Below are 22,297 nucleotides of genomic sequence, written 5' to 3'. Positions count from 1 at the left end.
CACCACACTCCCCCCCCCAATTCTAAATTGGTGATCCCTTGATGTCTCAGAATATGTCCTACCAACAGAGCCTTTCTTCTAGTCAGGTTGTGTCACAAATGTCTTTTCTCCTGAATTACATTTGGTACTTTCTCATTTGTTATGTGATCCAACCATCTAATCTTCAGCATTCTTTGGTAGCACAACCTTCCAAAAGCTTCTAGTCTCTTCTTGTCCTAATTGCTTATTGTCTATGTTTTGCTTCCATACATGCCTACACTCCACAAAAATACTTTCAGAAAAGACTTCCTGACACTTAAATCTATACTTGATGTTAACAAATGTCTCTTCTTCAGAAACGTCTTTTCTTGCCATTGCCACCGAGCGAGGTGGCGCAGTGGTTAGACACTAGACTCGCATTCGGGAGGACGACGGTTCAATCCCGCGTCCGGCCACCCTGATTTAGGTTTTCCGTGATTTCCCTAAATCACTCCAGGCAAATGCCGGGATGGTTCCTCTGAAAGGGCACGGCCGACTTCCTTCCCCATCCTTACCTAATCCGATGAGACCGATGACCACGCTGTCTGGTCTCCTTCCCCAAAAACAACCAACCAACCATCTTGCCATTGCCAGTCTACATTATATATTCTGTCCACTCCAGCCATCATCAGTCAGTTTGATACCCGGATAAAAAAAAAAAAAAACCTCGTACACTACCTTAAGTATCTCATTTCCTAATCTAATTCCATCAGCATCAACTGATTTAATTTAACGACAATGCATTACAATTTTTTTTGGTTTTATTGATGTTCACCTTATATCCTACTTTCAAGACCTTGTCCATTCTGTTCAGCTACTCTTCCCAGTCCTTTGCTGTCTCTGAGAGAATTACAATATCATTGGCAAATGTCAAATTTTTTATTTCTTCTCCTCGGACTTTAATTCCTACTCTAAATTTTTCTTTTCTTTCCCTTACTGCTTGCTTGATGTACAGATTGAATAACATCAGGGATGGGCTACAACACTGTCTCACATCCTTCTCAACCATTACTTCCCTTCCATCCCCCTCATGTTTTGTAACTGCCATCTGGGTGCTGTACAAGTTTTTATTAGCCTTTTGCCCCCTGTGTTTTACCTCTACTACCCTCAAAATTTCAAAGAAAGGGTTCCAATCAACATTGTAAAAAGCTTTCTCTAAGTCTAAAAATGCTATAAACACATGTTTGCCTTTCCTTAACCTATCCTCTATGAGAAGTCATAGGGTCAGTACTGCCTCACATGCTACTACGTTTCACCAGAATTAATACTGATTTTTCCTTAGGTCAGCCTCTACCAAATTTCAGATCTTCTGTAAAGCATTCTTGTTAGTATTTTGCAACCATGACTTATTAAACTAATAGTTTAGTAATATTCACAATAATCAGCACTTGCTTTCCTTTGGACTGGAATTATTATATTCTTCTTGAAGTCTGAGGGTATTTCACCTGTTTCATACATCTTGCTCACCAGATGGAAGAGTTCTGTCATTGCTGGCTCTCCCAAGGCTATCAGTAGTTCTAACGGAATGTTGTCTACTTATGGGGCTTTGTTTTGTCTCAGGTCTTTCAGTGCTCTGTCAAATTCTTCTCACAATATCATATCTACCATCTCATCCATTCATATAATACTGCCCTCAAGTACATTTCCCTTGTATAGATCCTCTATGTATTCCTTCCACTTTTCAGATTTTCCTTCTTTGTTTAGAACTGGTTTTTCACCTGAGCTCTTGATATTTATACACGTGGTTCTCTTTCCTCCAAAGGCCTCTTTAATTTTCCAGTATGTGGCATCTATCTTTCCCTTAGCCATATATACTTCTAAATCCTTAGATATGTTCTCCAGCTATTCCTGCTTATGCATTTTGCACTTCCTGTCAATCTCGTTTTTTAGTTACCCCAGGATTTCTACTAAGCTTCATCTTTTTACCTAATTGATCATCTGCTGCCTTCACTATATCATCTCTCCAAGCTACTCATTCTTCTTCTACTGTATTCCTTTCGCCTGTTTTTGTCAGTCATTCCATAATGTTCCCTCAGAAATACTCAGAAACCTGTGGTTCTTTCAGTTTATCTGGGCCCCAGCTCCTCAATTTTCTATCAGTTTGTAATTTCTTCACTTTAAATCTACAGTTCATAAACAATAAATTGCATTCAGAGTCCACGTCTGCCCCTGGGAATGTCTTGCAATTTAAAATCTGGTTCCTAAACCTCTGTCTTATCACTACGTAATCAATCTGAAAGCTTTCACTGTACAGTGACATTAAAGGACATATTCCATTTACAGTATGGTAACTTACATTTAAAGTATGGAAGTAAATGAAATGAACTGAATTAGTTTTGAATGAAATAGATTTGAATCAATGGGTGTATACATAATAATACTACTTTATATTTGGATGCACATTGCCACGGATGTTGCGTACATTGTTGTACAGCCAATTTTATCTTTGGTACTGGCAGTGTATGACAGTCACATACTGTACTTCAAATGTAAGTTAACACACTATAAATGGAATATGTTCATTAATGTCAATGTAAATTACATATTTTCTCAATTTGTTGCATATTTCACAGTGTATATTTCAGACACTCTGATGATGCTCTTGTAATATTATAAGACAAAATCAAGCAATGGAAAATCCAGAAGGGATAACATGGACAATATATTATTTTGATTCAGAGACTTAAGAAGATGCTTGAACACAACTTTTTGAAATATTTTCAAAAAAGTCAGCAAAAGTGAAACTGGTTGATAGTTTGACAATATCTCTCTATCCCCCTTCTTGTAAAGAGGCTTAACATTAACATATTTTTGCCAGTCTGGAAATGTTCCACTAACAAGAGATTGGTAACACAAGTAACTTCAGATAGAACTCAACTCACATGAGCACTCTTCAATTAACTTCATTGATACATTATTATAACCACTTTAATAATTTGATTTTAAGGATTTTATGATGGATGAGTGTCATTCCATTATCTTATGCAATGAACAACCTGGATTCAGAAATAAGACTGCTGTTTATGAGTGCATCAATTCCATATTAATCCTGATGGACAAGAAACATGAATCAACAGGAGTATTTATTGATCTGTAAAAAAGATTTTTACATGGTGGACTATAAGAGTCTGCTGTCAAAGTTTGGAAAATATGGTAGTCAAAGTCTGTCCAACAACTAGATCAGCTCCTTCCTGAGCAATTATAAACAAGCAGTGTGCATCAAACACACACATATCCACCTAAAAACTTTATCTGAACACTTATCAGACTTTAACAAAATTAAATATGATGTACCCCAAAGATCAGTAATAGGACTCCTTCTGCTCCTTCTGCATATAAATTATCTCATATAAAATGGGGATGCACATAAAACAATAGCATTTGCAGATGATACCACAATTCTACTAAAAGAAAATGGTAAGAACAATTACAGTAATCAGTAAATACTGTCACAAAACTACTTAGCAGCTGGGCACAAAATAAACAACTTGTAATAAATAGTAAAAAAAGACCATGGCATTAAAATTCCACAATGCTTCTAACAAGGACATATTTATCCCCTTAGTATCTATCAATGACAAACAACATTGAACCCAAACTCTTAGAACTTTCCGCAGAGAATCAAGAATTGAGAATTTTATTCACCATAGATCATTTTACAATGCTATTGGCTTCATCATACAGCAATGTTAAATGGAATAAGCGTATTAAATACCTTAATCCAAAACTTAGCAAGACACGTTACCTTCTTTGCTCACTAAAATCATGCTGTAGTGAGAGAATAGTAATGAATGCATATGGAACCCACTTCCATTCTTGCCTTAAATATGGAGTCACTTTCCAGAGAAACTCTAAAACAGCTAACAGCACATTCAAACTACAAGAAAGGGCCATTAGAATCATGTTTGGATACAAACATAGAGACTCTTGCAAACCTCTGTTTAAGATATTTTGTAGTTTTTCACTACCATGTGTATACAAAATGGAAAGCCTTATACTCATTAAAATAAATGTAATAGTTAAGGACTGTACACTGCAAAAAAACTATGATATACATGATCATCCTACCAGGAAAAAAATTACATGTAACTCAAATCAGTACATCTTTACACCAAAAAAATAATTTCCACATGGGTGTTAAACTTTATAACAAACTTCCTGAAAACATAAAAGCTGTTACTGAGGTCAAAACCTTCATAAAATCTCTAAATTCAGATTTGCAGCATTACTGCTTCTACTCTGCTGAAGAATATTTAAATTTATGAAGTGTGCTATGTAAATACTTCATGCATAAAATGTTTCATTGAAACCTTAAATAAGTATGCCTAGAAATAACTTTCAGAAGTGTTCTTATAACTTGACTTGTCCAATGTCTTATGAAAAAGATGCTTTTATAGACAACAGGACCAGTAAATACCGCACAATACATTACTGAAGTTATTTGTAGAGACTGGTCTATTATATTCCATTGCAATGTTTACTGCCTGCTAACCCCAAGCTGACAGGAACAGTAACAAAGTACTTGTTTAAGTGATTTGTGACACTACATGCACTTGTTACTAATGTCTAATTTAATTTCTAGAGTTATCTGTTCCTCTTACTTTCCAGCCTCCCTGTCCCTGTCTTCACTATATCCCATACAGCTTTTTCCTTTTTTGTTGCCTGGCATAATTATCTTTTTCTAATAATAAAGTTGCTTAGATTATTGGATTACTAGCTTCAATATTTTGTAGTATTTTTTATAATGAATTACAATGCTAACATCAGAACCATCCCTACATAGTAGATACAGTCTCCTTTTTGTGACACTTGATACCATTACTTCTAGTGTAATCCATGCTCCATTCTTAGCCTTCTGTTTGATTTGAGTTACCTTTAAGGGAAAACCATTTTCAAAAGAGGAAGTAACTTTACTAATGAATGTTTTGTGTTTTCCATTTGAGTCAGAAGTATTGTAAATACCTACCCAGTTCATTTCTTTGAGCACTCTCCTAAATTTCTTAATTTTTGTCTTGTTTATTACTCTCCTGTACTCAGGTTTAATAGATTTTATATCTTGACAAGTTTTAGTATTTAACCCTCAGGCCTCTGTTTAAAGTGTGCTGATAAAAAATAAAATGATTTTGCATAGTTCCATTTTTGTTTCACATCTGCAGACCCACACCTTTTCCTTCATTGTTGCTTCAGGTAACACAATGATAATTTGTGTTGTTATACATACAAGTGAGCAGCAGTAATATAAAATACAAAGTGAGCTAGGCAGAAAAAATTTATGATCCATGCAAAATGAAGAAATAAATTAAAATTAAAATTAAAAAAATGGCCCTGATTATGAGCTAGCAGCCTAATGCCACATTGAGACAGTTGTCTATGAGAGAATTAGTGAACAAATAAGCAGCTGGGTGGGATCTGATGCCACTGCATTGCTTAATGTTTCAAGTGGGTCATTACTGTCTCTGTAACACCTGTCCTTGGCAACAGGGTATTTACCAAAAATTTATTTCATTATTGTTTCATAAAACAGTGGTGTAGCTCATATTACATAAGTTTACTTTCTTGTTGTTCAAACAAACTAAGATTAAATTGTGATTTTGATCATAAATAACTCAGCTTTCCAACATAAATGAAACTATTCTATACATGTGTACAAAGTGCGCTGGGTGCTCCCTCGTCTTATGAAAAATGGCGCGCCTGCTCAAAGGTTAAGATCAGATGCTGCATGTCATGATCATATAACCCATTTACTATTGGTTTTGTAATATGACACTTTTCCCTAGATTTGTCTACAAAGATATTATCAACAGCAGTCTCAGAGCATTTAAATACCCCAGTTGCAAAGTCCAGAGGAGAAATTAAATTGAATGACAGTATTACTGATTACAACAATTGTTCACTGACAGATCCACACTATATTCAGAAGCAACTACTATTTTCTTGTTTTTTACTGTGAGATGGGCAACAGAGTTTCCAGATTTTTTATGAGGAGGTTAAAGTTTCCTGAGGGTGCTCTGAGTAGACATACTATAATAAAGGATTTATTATGAAATACTACTTCTGTTGCACAAGCCTCTAAGTGCAGCTCTGGGCAAAATTTTTAATATCAGTATTCTTGAAATTAAAACAGTTTCTGAAATATGTGGTAACTCCTACTTCTCCACATTTTCTCTACAGATCTAAGAAGTGTCAGTGGCCGAAACTGTTGTCATGTGCGTGTTGGTTGTGCTTGCATGAAGAAGCTCACATGTGTTTTTCTTGTACCTGTCTGCAGTTCAACACCTCCACTACATGGTGATTAGCAATCTACATCTACATCTACATCTACATCCATACTCCGCAAGCCACCTGATGGTGTGTGGCGGAGGGTACCTTGAGTACCTCTATCGGTTCTCCCTTCTATTCCAGTCTCGTATTGTTCGTGGAAAGAAGGACTGTCGGTATGCCTCTGTGTGGGCTCTAATCTCTCTGATTTTATCCTCATGGTCTCTTCGCGAGATATACGTAGGAGGGAGCAATATACTGCTTGACTCTTCGGTGAAGGTATGTTCTCGAAACTTTGACAAAAGCCTGTACCGAGCTACTGAGCGTCTCTCCTGCAGTATTCCACTGGAGTTTATCTATCATCTCCGTAACGCTTTCGCGATTACTAAATGATCCTGTAACGAAGCGCGCTGCTCTCCGTTGGATCTTCTCTATATCTTCTATCAACCCTATCTGGTACGGATCCCACACTCCTGAGCAGTATTCAAGCAGTGGGCGAACAAGCGTACTGTAACCTACTTCCTTTGTTTTCGGATTGCATTTCCTTAGGATTCTTCCAACGAATCTCAGTCTGGCATCTGCTTTACTGACGATCAACATTATATGATCATTCCATTTTAAATCACTCCTAATGCGTACTCCCAGATAATTTATGGTATTAACTGCTTCCAGTTGCTGACCTGCTATTTTGTAGCTAAATGATAAAGGATCTATCTTTCTGTGAATTCGCAGCACATTACACTTGTCTACATTGAGATTCAATTGCCATTCCCTGCACCATGTGTCAATTCGCTGCAGATCCTCCTGCATTTCAGTACAATTTTCCATTGTTACAACCTCTCGATACAGCACAGCATCATCCGCAAAAAGCCTCAGTGAACTTCCGATGTCATCCACAAGGTCATTTATGTATATTGTGAATAGTAACGGTCCTATGACACTCCCCTGCGGCACACCTGAAATCACTCTTACTTCGGAAGACTTCTCTCCATTGAGATTGACATGCTGCGTCCTGTTATCTAGGAACTCCTCAATCCAATCACACAATTGGTCTGATATTCCATATGCTCTTACTTTGTTCATTAAACGACTGTGGGGAACTGTATCGAACGCCTTGCGGAAGTCAAGAAACACGGCATCTACCTGTGAACCCGTGTCTATGGCCCTCTGAGTCTCGTGGACGAATAGTGCGAGCTGAGTTTCACATGACCATCTTTTTCGAAACCCATGCTGATTCCTACAGAGTAGATTTCTTGTCTCCAGAAAAATCATTATACTCAAACACAATACGTGTTCCAAAATTCTACAACTGATCGACGTTAGAGATATAGGTCTATAGTTCTGCACATCTGCTCGACGTCCCTTCTTGAAAACAGGGATGACCTGTGCCCTTTTCCAATCCTTTGGAACGCTACGCTCTTCTAGAGACCTACGGTACACCGCTGCAAGAAGGGGGGCAAGTTCCTTCGCGTACTCTGTGTAAAATTGAACTGGTATCCCATCAGGTCCAGAGGCCTTTCCTCTTTTGAGCGATTTTAATTGTTTCTCTATCCCTCTGTCATCTATTTCGATATCTACCATTTTGTCATCTGTGCGACAATCTAGAGAAGGAACTACAGTGCAATCTTCCTCTGTGAAACAACTTTGGAAAAAGACATTTAGTATTTCGGCCTTTAGTCTGTCATCCTCTGTTTCAGTACCATTTTGGTCACAGAGTGTCTGGACATTTTGTTTTGACCCACCTACCGCTTTGACATAAGACCAATACTAGTCAATAAAATGTACTGAGTGCAACTTGTTCTGTCTTGAGAAAAATAGTGTCATGTTACAATGGCATTATAATATTAACATTTTTATAAGGAGAATTACTGGAAAGATTGGCGTACATGCTGAAGACATTTTATGCATTCTGCAGCTACTAAACTAAGATACACGTTAAATTCAAGATTAATTATGACACAAATGTAGTATAGGAGGTGTGAATAGCTGATCACAACTAGATATTTAGATGTGCTAAATATATGGCAGGGCCTGCCCAGATATTTAGTAAGGGAGTTTCTTTTTGGTTAGTAACCCTAGAAGTTTGTTCATGTTCCTCTTGTTTAATTACAATAAATGCTCACAATAAATAACTCTTTTTTTTTCTTTTTTTAGAGTAAATAACTCAGTGAGAGATTGCCACGATAAACAAAAATTATTTTGTCAAAACAAACATCAAAAGTGATGATTTATTCACTGCACTGACACAGGTTAGGAATTCGCTATGGGGCTGATAGTAAATTCATGGGGATTTTTGCAAAGCACTATCTTAACTTTATACTATGTAAATAGCAGTTTTTATGTTGAAACTTTATTTTTGATATTGTGGTGATTCTTTGAAGCACTGATTCTATCATGGCATAGAGGTATGGGGGGTCAACGGTAATGTGGTGTGTCTGGTCAGTCAGCTGTATGGCACAATCTTCTGTGACTATTTCATTCATATTCATACTACTAATATTTACTTACTCAAGTAACAGTTAATTATGGCATATGTTCTCAGCAGACTTTTGATACTGTAATGTGAAGAACTGTACAATTAAAATGGGAACTCATATTTTTTGTGTCATAATGTTGATTATTACTTTTAGCATAGATTAAGATTAATATACCTGCTGTATGAGAAAGGGTCTGCAATTCTTGCTATTTTATGTTTCCCCCATCCTTTCAAACCACAATTGACATTGAATGACAGGGATTTTGCATTTAGATTCAGAAACTGCAGAAAAACTGACATAGTACTGTTTGTAAAAACATCAATGTTAAACAGAAAACTGGTGCTGCACATGTATTTGAAAGCACTGAACAAAAACGAACTGTCAAGGTGCCAATAACATATATGCAATATATGCTTGGTGTAAATCCAGCATCAGGAAGAATCTTTAGAGTTTCACTTAAATTTTTTAATGTTTCTGTAATGATTTGGTGTTAAACTGATATACTTTTATTTTTTCCCATCCGAAATTATTTACAGTATCACTCAACTATATGCATATGGCTGTGTTTCATATTTTTCTATAGATGATCTGAAGTTAATTTTTACTGATAATTATAAGCATTTGTAATTAATTTTATGCATTTTGAGCATAAATATAGACCATATCCTGAAGGATATTATAGGCATATTTCAGGAAATTTTATTGGATTCCCTATAATTAACCTTATGCAGTTGTGGTAAGTTTTATTATCTGTAGTCGGTACCTGAAACATCACACACTGTTGCAACACAGGCCACCATGACTATGGCGAAGGAGGATTTCATAAGTCAAGTTGGGTAACATCCAGTTCATGAGAATTTAAATCAGATAATCATAGATATGTGCTAGAATGTATTAAAGCATACACATGGAAAAAGTTATAAGAGAGAAATACTGTGTGAGTATAATTAATGTTAAGTCCCATAGACTAATGAACATTTCAGTTATGAATTAAAAACTGGCCAACAACATATTTAAATAGACCAATTAGTTACTTAAAGTTGGATAAATTGGATTGCAACTGTTTGCCTTTAGGCAATGAAAGCAGTGTAATTACTTCTTGGATCTGTCAACTTCAAGCTATTCACCATTTCCCTGTGAGTGAAACTACTGTCATTCTTAAGCTTCCTAGAATATTACTTGTACCAATGTGGAAACAGGAGAAAAAACAGAACTCTGAGGAAGTAATTTAAGACAATATATTTAAATATAGGATAAAGTGTTATCCACATTTTATATACATATACGGTGGAGAAAAACCGTGACACAAAATTTTAACCCTGGATATATGAAGCCAGTAGGAACCAAAATTACTAATGGTGTTTAGGTCAACAATACACCATTTTTAATGTATGGAAACTTGGCACCATGCACTCTGATTGGCTGCAGGATTGCCCTGTTGCTGAATACTCTGGACAACACATGACCACGAATGCTTTGCCTGCCGGAGATCGCAATGTACCCAAGGCGGCCTGCATGCTCAGTGGTAACACACCAGCCGTCCACTCTGGGGGCCTGGGGATGAATCTGTCGGGGTCCTGACACATCCACTGTAATTTCATGATTAGACTTACTGGGAACAAACTTGTCAACAGCTGTTAGTTGGTGTACAGAAAGTCTTTTACGTATTGTGTCGACCCTGAAAAGAGCCTTTCTTGTAGCTAGGACATTTTTTTACTTAAAGCAGGTGCTCCAGCTGGCAACGCTCTGATGCAACACAAGCTTGGTAATGTCAAACGTTGTTTTGCCAAACTATTTCAAAGATTCCTGGCATTGCCCTGATATAATTGGCGGCACGTTGAATGCGATCCATCAATTGCTCTTATTTTCTAGGTGGTTTACATCCAGGTGGGTCGGCTAGAACCTTGAAGAATCCGCACAGGAAAAAGTCCAGTGGTGTGAGGTCTGGTAATAGTGGTGGCCACATCCTAGACCACATATGCCAATTACCAGGCTATCAAAGAGTTCATTTAAGTATCCAAGCACAGCACAACAGTTATGTGTGGGTACTCATCATGCTGCAACTACATTCAAAGCTGTATGTCTGGGGAACATCTTTCAGCAGGCCTGGTAGAGTTTCTTACGAAAAGAGAAGGTAATTTGCTCCTGTAAACTGAGAAGGTAGACAGTCCAGCTCATTCAGATGGTCACCCACAATGCCTGCCCAAATGTTGAGTGAAAATTTTTCCTGGTGTCCGTGGATGTGACATGAGAATTTCCCCTTGTCCAATAATGAACATTTCGAGTGCTGTAAAGGCCATGCCAATGGGAGGTGAACTCGTCAGTAAACAACACAATGGCGAGGAAGTTGGGACCTCGTGCAACATGTCGCAGAAACTTCCATCAAAACCTTAGCCTGTGTTCATAGTCCACCAATGGATTTAGGTCTTAGACAGGGTGGAAACTAAATGGATGCTGGCCACCATACCTCAAAACCTCCCAGATTAACCAATGAGTGACTCCCATGTCATGTCCAACTGCTTTAGTACTTTTAGTAGGTGCTTCCTCAAAGTGCTCCAGAACAGTATCTTCAAATGTAGCATCCCATTGTGTTCAAGGTTTTTGAGGATCATCATGAAATCCCACTTACAATCCTGTATAGCCAAGTCACCAGTGAATTGCTGTAAATGTTTGTGGGTGTGGGTAGCAACTTGCTGGGTACCATTCCTCATACAACCTTTGAGCTTAGTGCACATTACAGTCTGTTAGTCCATAAAGAAAAACCATATCTCAGGGTTCTTCAAACAAATATTGTGCCGCCATGCTTACTGTATGACTAATCACATATGATGTGTGTCTGCTCCAAAGGAAAGCATACTTGTGGAGACAAACAGCAAGACCTATTCAACACATGTGCATATCACGTTGGGGCAGTGACAGGGTGACGGACATTTGTATGTGTGAATCGGCAACCATAGTGCTGCCCGTCATCCGCTGAACAGAAACAGGGCAATGACATGCCAAATCCGAGCGACCAGTGCCAAGTTTCTGTAGTTTAAAAATGGTTCATTGTTGTTCTTAATGGCATCAGCTATCCAGGGTTAAAAACATATATATATAATTTTATATATATTAGAAAATGGTTAACACTTGGCTGATCATGACCTTCTACATGAATGCCAGGTGAATTTTTGGAGATGCATCAAAATACTTCAGCATGATTACTTACTAATCTAATTAGCTGAAGATGACCATCAATTACTCCTGCCATTTTGATCAATACAAGTGTGCCCTCCCCACAACTTATGACACTGTCATAAATATAATGATCTTGTCATCAACAGGATGTTAATATATAATCATCCATAATCTTCTACTGCTCTTTATGCAAGTCTAAATGCAAGTCTTGCCTCATACCTATATCAGCTCTTATTTCAGTCCTGTGACTGGAATGTTGCACCTCATCAGTCAGAGCTATCTGTGAAAAATTTTATTTTATATAGCAAATTTGCTGCAACCACTACACAGTATTTCATATGGAAACACACCATCCAACAACAAGGATGAATAGCTGTTGCTAAAGTGTGGTAAAAGCCAACTTGAGCACTCAGTTGTAGAGCAATTTGATCATCTAATGGCACAGACTTTAATGCCTATTTCAGAATCTGTATATCTCCAACACTCCCTCTCCTTTCCCCCTTCCAAGCCACCAAAATACTTTTTTTTAATTGTACAGATAAAAAACTGCACCTGCAGCACATTAATGTTTTCCTTCTAGGCTAGTAGTTCAACTAATTTCTGTCATCAACCTGCCTTTAGTCCCAATTATGATCCCACTCCATTCAACCCTCCTGCCTCCCTGACAACTTCACAATTTTCTGATATCATTCTGCTTCATCTGAACTCACTCATAACTTCCATTACATACCTGTTTCTCTCATTCCAGGTATTCCAGCTCACTTTTGCACTACTTTCTTAATGATTATGTAAGTGGTCCCCTATCCTGGCTACAGCCTTTCTCCATAGATAATAGCCATCCCCTCTGCACACACCTAGATGTTCCACATATGTTGTATCTCTCCTCATGGCCCCCACCACTGGTCTTGCTCCAACAAACACCTCTTTCTTGTACTCAGATCCAAATCACTCTTTTATACTGTCGGACCACAGTTAGTGCTTATCAGTGTAAGCTTTATTAATTAAAGTCAGTTTGTTACAATTTGAAGAAGACTCTGTCCAAGAATCTGGGTGTTCATACCTCTCACATATACTCCTGTATGTCACTAAATGTACTGCTTCTACATGCTTCACCATATACGTATTTACCTCTCTCCCTTGAGTTATATGTAAGAGTTCCACAGAACATTCACCATACCAAAATTATCATCTGAATGTGTGGTTCCTCACTTACATATACTTACACATTCTTTTACTTCTCATTTCATTTTGTAAGTCTAATTAGGCCAAATAACATGTTTCTTTCTACAGTTTATTCTCTTTCTAAAACTGTCATCACCATTTCCATCTCTCTGCTTTCAGCTTTGTAATTTCAGCTTTTCTCCCAGCTTTGTTATTATACATCTCCTTCTTCTGGTACTGAACACATTTACTTTGTCTACAATATATACCTGGGCTGTACTCAGCTCATGACATTTATTTTGACTTCTATTTAGCATTTCACATTTTCCTTTACATCTTAAGTGAGGTATATTTTGATAAATGTTTTCTTAAGCTTAAAGTTGAATGTTCATTAACCAATTTTTGTTGCTTATGGAAAAATATGTAGAAAATTAAATTTTTCTTCCCCTCATTTTTATCTAATACTCTCAGAATTGAAGCTCATTAAAGATTTAATGCAGTTCACTAGTTCATTGAACAGTTCATTATCTGCCTTGCAAATGGTGCATTTTGAATTCATTGACTTGAAACATACAGTTGAATGTACTATGATGTTTCACTTCATAACAATGAAATATATACCACATTTATGTTTTTAATGACATTAATTCTTTTCTTTCTATCAAAATTAGTATAATTATTATAAATATTGCCAGAATCATCACAAAAGAAGTAAATTATAAGGACTTGCATTAGTTCACTGCAATTTATACACAGCTGCTGTGAAAATGGTCACAACAAGACTCTTGTTATGATGCCAAATTTTGAGTAGTTGATTCTTTCACTCTGACCATATAATATGTAGACTTGTACAGGCTTTATTTCTAAATATTTTGAACCTTATGTAAAATAAAGTTTTATATTGTGCTCAGCTTGCCATTTGTCAGATTATTACAGTCTGGAATTTAATTTAAATTTCAGTACCAATAACCTTCCTGCACATATTATTCTGAAGAAATATGTTGTAGTAAGCAATTTAAGGAATTATACCTTCTCCATTTCAGCCACTTTCTGCATTCGTCCATCAAGCTCTCTTCTTATTGCAGCTGCTTGCTCATCTGCTGAATCAAGCTGTAATAAAGACATAATACATCAACTGCAAAATGCATTTGAAAAACAGAACTGGAAAATGATGAAGCATAGTAATTTACAGCAACAATTTAAACACAATTAATTAATTAAAAAAGATGAAAGGAAATTAAATTGTAATTGTTTCTATCATGCAAAAACCAGAAAAGAAATTATGTTCTGCCATTTAACTGCATGGGGAAGCGTCAAACAAAAATTATAAGTTCTAAAAAAAGTAATAAGTAAAACTGTCAATGATGTTAGAAATTGTGTAAAGAATTACTTTTAGTCGCCAGTTGTGTGCAGAAATACAAAGGCCATGACAATTCCATTACACTATAAAGATTGCTGCTATGCTTAAAAGTTCTAGAAAATTTGGACAGCATTCTGTTTGAGTTTTGAACAGTACCAGTTAAAACATATTCTACTTCTGAGAAACATGTAAAAATGTTACGTATTCACCAATGACACCACTTCAGAGAAAAACACTTGTACCTTAAGTTACAAAGACAGAGTAGTGGCTCACAGTACGATTCAAGTAATTAAAGCCACTGAAAATTGCCAAATGGCACTGAATTAAGCTGAAGTTCTGGTAAAGTGGAAGAAACAGTTTTGGAGTCCTGAATTAAAAATGTAATATTAAGGTAGTTTAGAAGATGTTCTGAAGTGCTTTGAGTGATAGAGTGCTATCTTCCTTGAAAGATTTACTATTCAATATGAAATATTTCCCTATTACCAGTAACTAAAACCACAGGCATAGTGTCATCTCTCTTTTCCAAAAATGAAGTGTTTGAACACAACCCTCTTTCCACATAGAAAAGACACTGTTTTGAAGCACTGTAAACAAAGATGGAACACTATTACCATTGTCCTAAAAATGGCACACACAACGTACAGTCAGTTTATATCTAAAGATGTTAACATGCAACTCAATAATGCTACACTGTATATTGCCTTGGTATGCCTGGGAGATTTCCTATCCACCATACATACCACAATCCCTGCTCCCCTTGTAATTTTTACTTCTTTGCGCAATTCAAGGATTCAGGAAGTACAGTGTCATTAGCTCTCCATCAATCAAGAGGCGATATCTGTTGATCATTTACAGTTTTTCCATATTTCCAAAGGACAGGAAAAGCAAGTTTATTCCTCCATAAAATGCATGTGTTTGCCCCTCAGAAGTTTTTCTCTGATACTGTACTGATAACTTCCTTCCCAGTCACCACTCACTCTCAGTAGTGTATGCCCCTCTATTGCATTTATCATTCCTGTAACATATCTACACTTCTGGAAATGGAAAAAAGAACACATTGACACCGGTGTGTCAGACCCACCATACTTGCTCCGGACACTGCGAGAGGGCTGTACAAGCAATGATCACACGCACGGCACAGCGGACACACCAGGAACCGCGGTGTTGGCCGTCAAATGGCGCTAGCTGCGCAGCATTTGTGCACCGCCGCCGTCAGTGTCAGCCAGTTTGCCGTGGCATACGGAGCTCCATCGCAGTCTTTAACACTGGTAGCATGCCGCGACAGCGTGGACGTGAACCGTATGTGCAGTTGACGGACTTTGAGCGAGGGCGTATAGTGGGCATGCGGGAGGCCGGGTGGACGTACCGCCGAATTGCTCAACACGTGGGGCGTGAGGTCTCCACAGTACATCGATGTTGTCGCCAGTGGTCGGCGGAAGGTGCACGTGCCCGTCGACCTGGGACCGGACCGCAGCGACGCACGGATGCACGCCAAGACCGTAGGATCCTACGCAGTGCCGTAGGGGACCGCACCGCCACTTCCCAGCAAATTAGGGACACTGTTGCTCCTGGGGTATCGGCGAGGACCATTCGCAACCGTCTCCATGAAGCTGGGCTACGGTCCCGCACACCGTTAGGCCGTCTTCCGCTCACGCCCCAACATCGTGCAGCCCGCCTCCAGTGATGTCGCGACAGGCGTGAATGGAGGGACGAATGGAGACGTGTCGTCTTCAGCGATGAGAGTCGCTTCTGCCTTGGTGCCAATGATGGTCGTATGCGTGTTTGGCGCCGTGCAGGTGAGCGCCACAATACGACCGAGGCACACAGGGCCAACACCCGGCATCATGGTGTGGGGAGCGATCTCCTACACTGGCCGTACACCACTGGTGATCGTCGAGGGGACACTGAATAGTGCACGGTACATCCAAACCGTCATCGAACCCATCGTTCTACCATTCCTAGACCGGCAAGGGAACTTGCTGTTCCAACAGGACAATGCACGTCCGCATGTATCCCGTGCCACCCAACGTGCTCTAGAAGGTGCAAGTCAACTACCCTGGCCAGCAAGATCTCCGGATCTGTCCCCCATTGAGCATGTTTGGGACTGGATGAAGCGTCGTCTCACGCGGTCTGCACGTCCAGCACGAACGCTGGTCCAACTGAGGCGCCAGGTGGAAATGGCATGGCAAGCCGTTCCACAGGACTACATCCAGCATCTCTACGATCGTCTCCATGGGAGAATAGCAGCCTGCATTGGTGCGAAAGGTGGATATACACTGTACTAGTGCCGACATTGTGCATGCTCTGTTGCCTGTGTCTATGTGCCTGTGGTTCTGTCAGTGTGATCATGTGATGTATCTGACCCCAGGAATGTGTCAATAAAGTTTCCCCTTCCTGGGACAATGAATTCACGGTGTTCTTATTTCAATTTCCAGGAGTGTATATCACATTCACTCAACCTGTTCCAAAAACATTACAGAACAAGCCATGTGTGAACCACCAGTACTCAGCGTCTAATGGATAGAATATTTCAGTGAGCAATATGTTGCCACCATCAAGTGTGCCTCTCAGGGGAATGTGTGTGTGACAGTCAGCTCTCAACACCAGGAAAATGTTGCTACACATCTCTTTCTCTCTCTCTCTCTCTCTCTCTCTCTCACACACACACACACACACACACACACACACACACACACACACACACACACACACACACACACTCTTTTTGTGTGTGTGTGTGTGTGTGTCCTGCTCAGCATTTCTGTTATACAGAAGGTATCTGATTTTGTGCTTTTTCTAACCAGGATATCCCATTACCTTGTCATTCCATCTTCTACAATACAATATTAACACAAGCTAGATAATTAGTGCCAATAGTTTCTGTTTCTCAGTCGGAACCTGTTTTCAAACAGTGAAATGTGAAAAGCCTTAAAGAGTAACATTTATTGTAGATTTTAAAGTTTGGTAGTAAACACTTCTCACCAAAGAAACAGTGCCATAATATCAACTGCTATAAGAATTGACAACTTGTCATTTCATAAAATCTGGCACACTTATTGATCCTAGATCTTTTAGATGTCTTAAAGTTAAAGTCATGTCCAAACAACACTGAAGTTAATCTACACCAAAGCTATATTTTTACAAACTACTTGGTCAGTTATGCATCTGATACTTGTTTTTCCTAAAACTTCAGCAGTTCAAAAGAATTGTGTGAGCAATTACCTTATAACAGAATATTGAACCACCTTTTTAACAAATAATCTTTTAACAACACCTCAGTTTGACTTTGGATTAGGCTTTTCAACAGAGAAATGAATATATGACCTCACAAACTCAATTTTAGAAAAAAACATTACAGAACAATCCATGGGTGAACCACCAGTACTCAGTGGCTGATGGACACATTATTTCAGTGAGCAATCTGTTGCCATCGTCAAGTGTGCCTTTCAGGGGAATGTGTGTGACTCTCCAATTTTCTTTGCACCAACATTCTATATGCCATCCACACCCAAAGATGTGCAATGGTCAAATCTATTTCTATTTCTATTTCTATTTTTTATTCATCTGGTAAATTGTGATTAAGTACATAGTTTGTACAATCTGAGCTTTAGAAAACAACAGTCAGTACATCTACATCTACATCTACATCCATACTCCGCAAGCCACCTGACGGTGTGTGGCAGAGGGTACCTTGAGTACCTCTACCAGTTCTCCCTTCTATTCCAGTCTCGTATTGTTCGTCGAAAGAAGGATTGTCAGTATCCTTCTGTGTGGGCTCTAATCTCTCTGATTTTATCCTCATGGTCTCTTCATGGGATATAAGTAGGAGGGAGCAATATACTGCTTAACTCTTTGGTGAAGGAATGTTCTCGAAACTTTAACAAAAGCCTGTACTGAGCTACTGAGCATCTCTCCTGCAGAGTCTTCCACTGGAGTTTATCTATCATCTCCGTAACACTTTTGCGATTACTAAATGATCCTGTAATGAAGCGCACTGCTCTTCGTTGGATCTTCTCTATCTCCTCTATCAACCCTATCTGGTACGGATCCCACACCACTGAGCAGTATTCAAGCAGTGGGTGAACAAGCATACTGTAACCTACTTCCTTTGTTTTCGGATTGCATTTACTTAGAATTCTTCCAATGAATCTCAGTCTGGCATCTGCTTTACCGACGATCAACATTATATGATCATTCCATTTTAAATCACTCCTAATGTGTACTCCTAGATAATTTATGTAATTAACTGCTTCCAGTTGCTGACCTGCTATTTGTAGCTAAAATATAAGTTATCTATCTTTCATGTAGAATACTGGTAACATAACCATAAAAACATGAAGATGACTGAAAGTATAGGATGGTTAAGAATAATTGTGTGATCAATTACACTATATTTTCTTAGTGCTACAAAAACTCAGAAAAAGAATAGAAGTAGTGTTCAAGCAAGTACTCTTTTAGTTTCACTTTAAATTTAGATACATTTTGTATCTATTTCAGAAAGGATGGCATGTGGTTCTATAAGAAAGAGCCAGTATGGTACACTCCTCCGCTACAAATGTTTGTACTTACTGAATTGACATGCAGGTAATGCTTCTGCCTAGTGTTATGAGAGTGGAAATCACAGTTATGCTTGAAGATAATTTTTTCTTTTAATATACTTACTTTTATGAAGTTTTTCAGAATTTATTATTAACTTATTTGTTCTGAGCTATTGTATTAAATCTTGTATTACATCTGCAGCTGTTTTTAGTAGGCTGTCTTCATCACATGACTTATTTAGGATATTTGTGTCATCTGCAAAAAGTACTATTGTCCATATAGTTAATTTTTTGATAGCTCATCAATATAAAGAATGAAAAGAATGGACCCAAGGACTGACCTTTCAGGGACTCCATATCTGATAATTATTGTTATTAGTATTTGTGCATTGCTATAAAAATTAGAAATTTTGTGCATTTTTATAGCTTTGTATTTTATTTGAAAGAGCTGTTGATGATCATGGAGGTAAGATTGGATCCACCTGATCCACCTGTTTGGTACTCCTTGTATTTCATAATTTCTTAGCTTGTCTAATGGAATATCATGCTTCTGATACTTATTTTTCCTAAAAATTCAGGAGTTTAAAAGAAATGTTTGAGCAATCCAGAATACTGAACCAACTTTTTAACAGATAATCTTTTAAAAACACCTCAGATTGACTTTGGTTTAGGCTTTTCAGCAGAGAAATGAATACATGACCTCAAAAGCTTTACTGAGGTCAAGGAATATACTACAAACAAGTTGCTTATTAGTTACTGCAATTAAAATTTCATCTAGGAAGGTAAAAATAGCTGACAATGTTAATCTACCAGTGCTGAATCCCTGTTGTGAATCATTTATTATCATTTCCTTTCCCATACAATGGTGTCACTTTGCATTTTCAGACTTATCAGGAATATACCACTCATGAATGATGAGGTGAAAAATCTATTTATGGATCTATGATACAAAGTGCACTTACATTGATGACAATCTATGGTATTTCATCAGTACCTGCTGCAAATTTATTGAGTAATCTTTAATAATCATAAATAATTCCTTAGGAGTTATAGAAGACACAAATAGAGTTCCTGCATAAATATGTGAATCTGACTGTAGTATATAGCTGTCTATTTATGAACTATAATATTTTGTAATGAGGTGTTTTGCTATATTTTTAAAGTAACTTCTGTGGGATCAGTTATTTTATTGTTATTTTCATGAAGTTCTATGATGTTGTGGACCAACGATGTAGTACCTGTTACGTTTTCAATGATATTTCTGTTTGCTTTATTCTTGTTCCTGGAAGTCTCTATATGTTTGTCATTTTCCATCATCTTTGCTTTTGATATAACATAATTTCCTTTTATTCTGACATGCTATTTTTATTTCTGCTTTGACCCATTTATTTGTATTGTGCATACAATTTATTACTGATGCTTGTTTAGGAAAAGCTATTTCAAAAAAATGTTTGAGTGCAGCCATAAACTTATCAACTTGTCATTTGTGTTGTTTGAGCTGTAAACATCATTCCAGTTTGTTCTTCTCAAGAGAGAGCAAAAGTAATCTAGATTTTCATCATAGAAATTTCTGAGATTAGCTCTGGTTTTTTGGGGTTCTATGTCTCCTGGAATAGCTATTGCTAGTATTTGGGCATGGCAATCACTAAAACCAGTGTTTACAATTTCTGTTGCAGGTATATTTATCTATATTTACAAAAACCTGATCAAAACTTGTTGCAGAAGTACTAGTTATATGAGTTGGGTTAGTTGCAGGTGGTTTTAAGTTAAAGGTCTTCAGTAGATCTTTAATTTCATCTTTAAATTTATTGTGTCTGGAGAAATCAACATTGAAGTCTCTGCATACGAAAACATTTTTCTTGAGGGTGCTAAATTCTGTAACAGGTCTTCCATATTATTATAGAAAACTTCTTTATCACTGGCTGGTGACCTACATACACAGATGACAACAGTATTTTGATTTGGGAGCGCTATTATTGACCATTCTCTTTCTCTGGATAATCTATCAATTTTTTTTGTATTACTGAACTCTATATTTTCTCAGATATATATGCAGCTACCACCATGCCTAAGTATTTTCTACAAAATGTGTCAGGCAATTTGAACTGAGGTAGGTTTGTCAGTTCGAACATGTATCCCTTCAACCAGTGCCCAGTGAAACATAAAACAAAAATATCACCCAACTATTTTAACAAGATTTATATGTCATTCAACTTGTTTGAAAGAGACTGAACATTCTGTTGGAGCAATTTAAAGTTGGAACTAGTGAATTTTTTTTAGTCTTGCTTGACCACTAACCTCTTTTTTTGATCTAGCATTGTTAACTATAAAAAATTGTCCTTGGTTTGAGAGGTAGGTGAGGTCTACCTGTTAACTGTTTCCTTGGAATCTGGGTCCTGCCTTCCTTGCACTGTGTTGCTTCTAATTATAATCCACCTATCAAGAAGTGTTTGTTTCATTTTTGGCACTTGTATCTCACTGACTTTCATACTGTATTTATTTTGTTGAAACACTGATGTCCTCATGCAGACTTGTCACTTTAAATATGAATACCAGTTTTTTACAGTGGCAAATTTTATGTTGGTGGCTACAGAGGCCAATAACTGTGGTAAACACTGCCACTTACTTGGTTGGCATGCTCCTTCAGGTGCGGATGATATACAAAACACCATTCTGAAGGTGAGGGGAAGATAATACAGGTCACCTACAAATGCAAGAAGGCAAGGTTGTCTGTGCACTTGATGATGGTGAAAGGATTGCTGACAGAAACATTGTGCCTGTTGGACACCTAGTAGTGGTACTACAACCACTAACTGCTTTCTCCTGATGGCCACTTCTTTATATCAGAACATTGTTTGTGAGATCTACCCTTGTACAAGGCACCTCCTCACGCGTTTTTGAGAGCATGTGTTGGATGAAGATGGATTCATAATTCAGGCGACTTGCTTACCTTTACTTTTATAGAAATGTGTTATCACTGAGTATTTCACTCTTTCAGAAAATACACCTTCACTCATAGAATTATTATACAGGCAATTTGAGGACAAAAGAATCAAGCCTGCACAAAACTTCAGTACTTTTGATGTAATACCACTGTAGGCAGAAAAGGTATAGAATTTCAGTAACATGATGATTTTTGCGACCTTTGTAATAGCTGATTTGATACAACTTGAAGTGAAGCAATGTAGAATAGATATCCTTGCCCTGTTATCATTCCTGACATAAATATTGAAATATTACCTTTTCTTTTTCCATATCTAATCCATATACAGTACGGACATGAAATGAAAAAATCCTTTTAACATGTA

The 22,297-nt window shown here is 37.6% G+C and overlaps 1 protein-coding gene across 1 annotated transcript in view; it reads right to left on the bottom strand.

Moving 5' to 3' along the window:
- Positions 1-22,297, bottom strand: part of LOC124555630 (calcium-dependent secretion activator-like) — a 1,496,314-nt gene that overhangs the window by 823,920 nt on the left and 650,097 nt on the right. The window contains exon 9 of the mRNA XM_047129606.1: positions 14,121-14,201. Within this exon, the coding sequence (XP_046985562.1) occupies positions 14,121-14,201 (81 nt within the window). The remainder of the gene's footprint in view (positions 1-14,120; positions 14,202-22,297) is intronic.

Source organism: Schistocerca americana, chromosome X, assembly GCF_021461395.2.
Source record: "Schistocerca americana isolate TAMUIC-IGC-003095 chromosome X, iqSchAmer2.1, whole genome shotgun sequence".
NCBI lineage: Eukaryota > Metazoa > Arthropoda > Insecta > Orthoptera > Acrididae > Schistocerca > Schistocerca americana.
The sequence above is the reverse complement of the archived record's forward strand: the minus strand, read 5'-3'. Positions and strand labels throughout refer to the sequence as shown.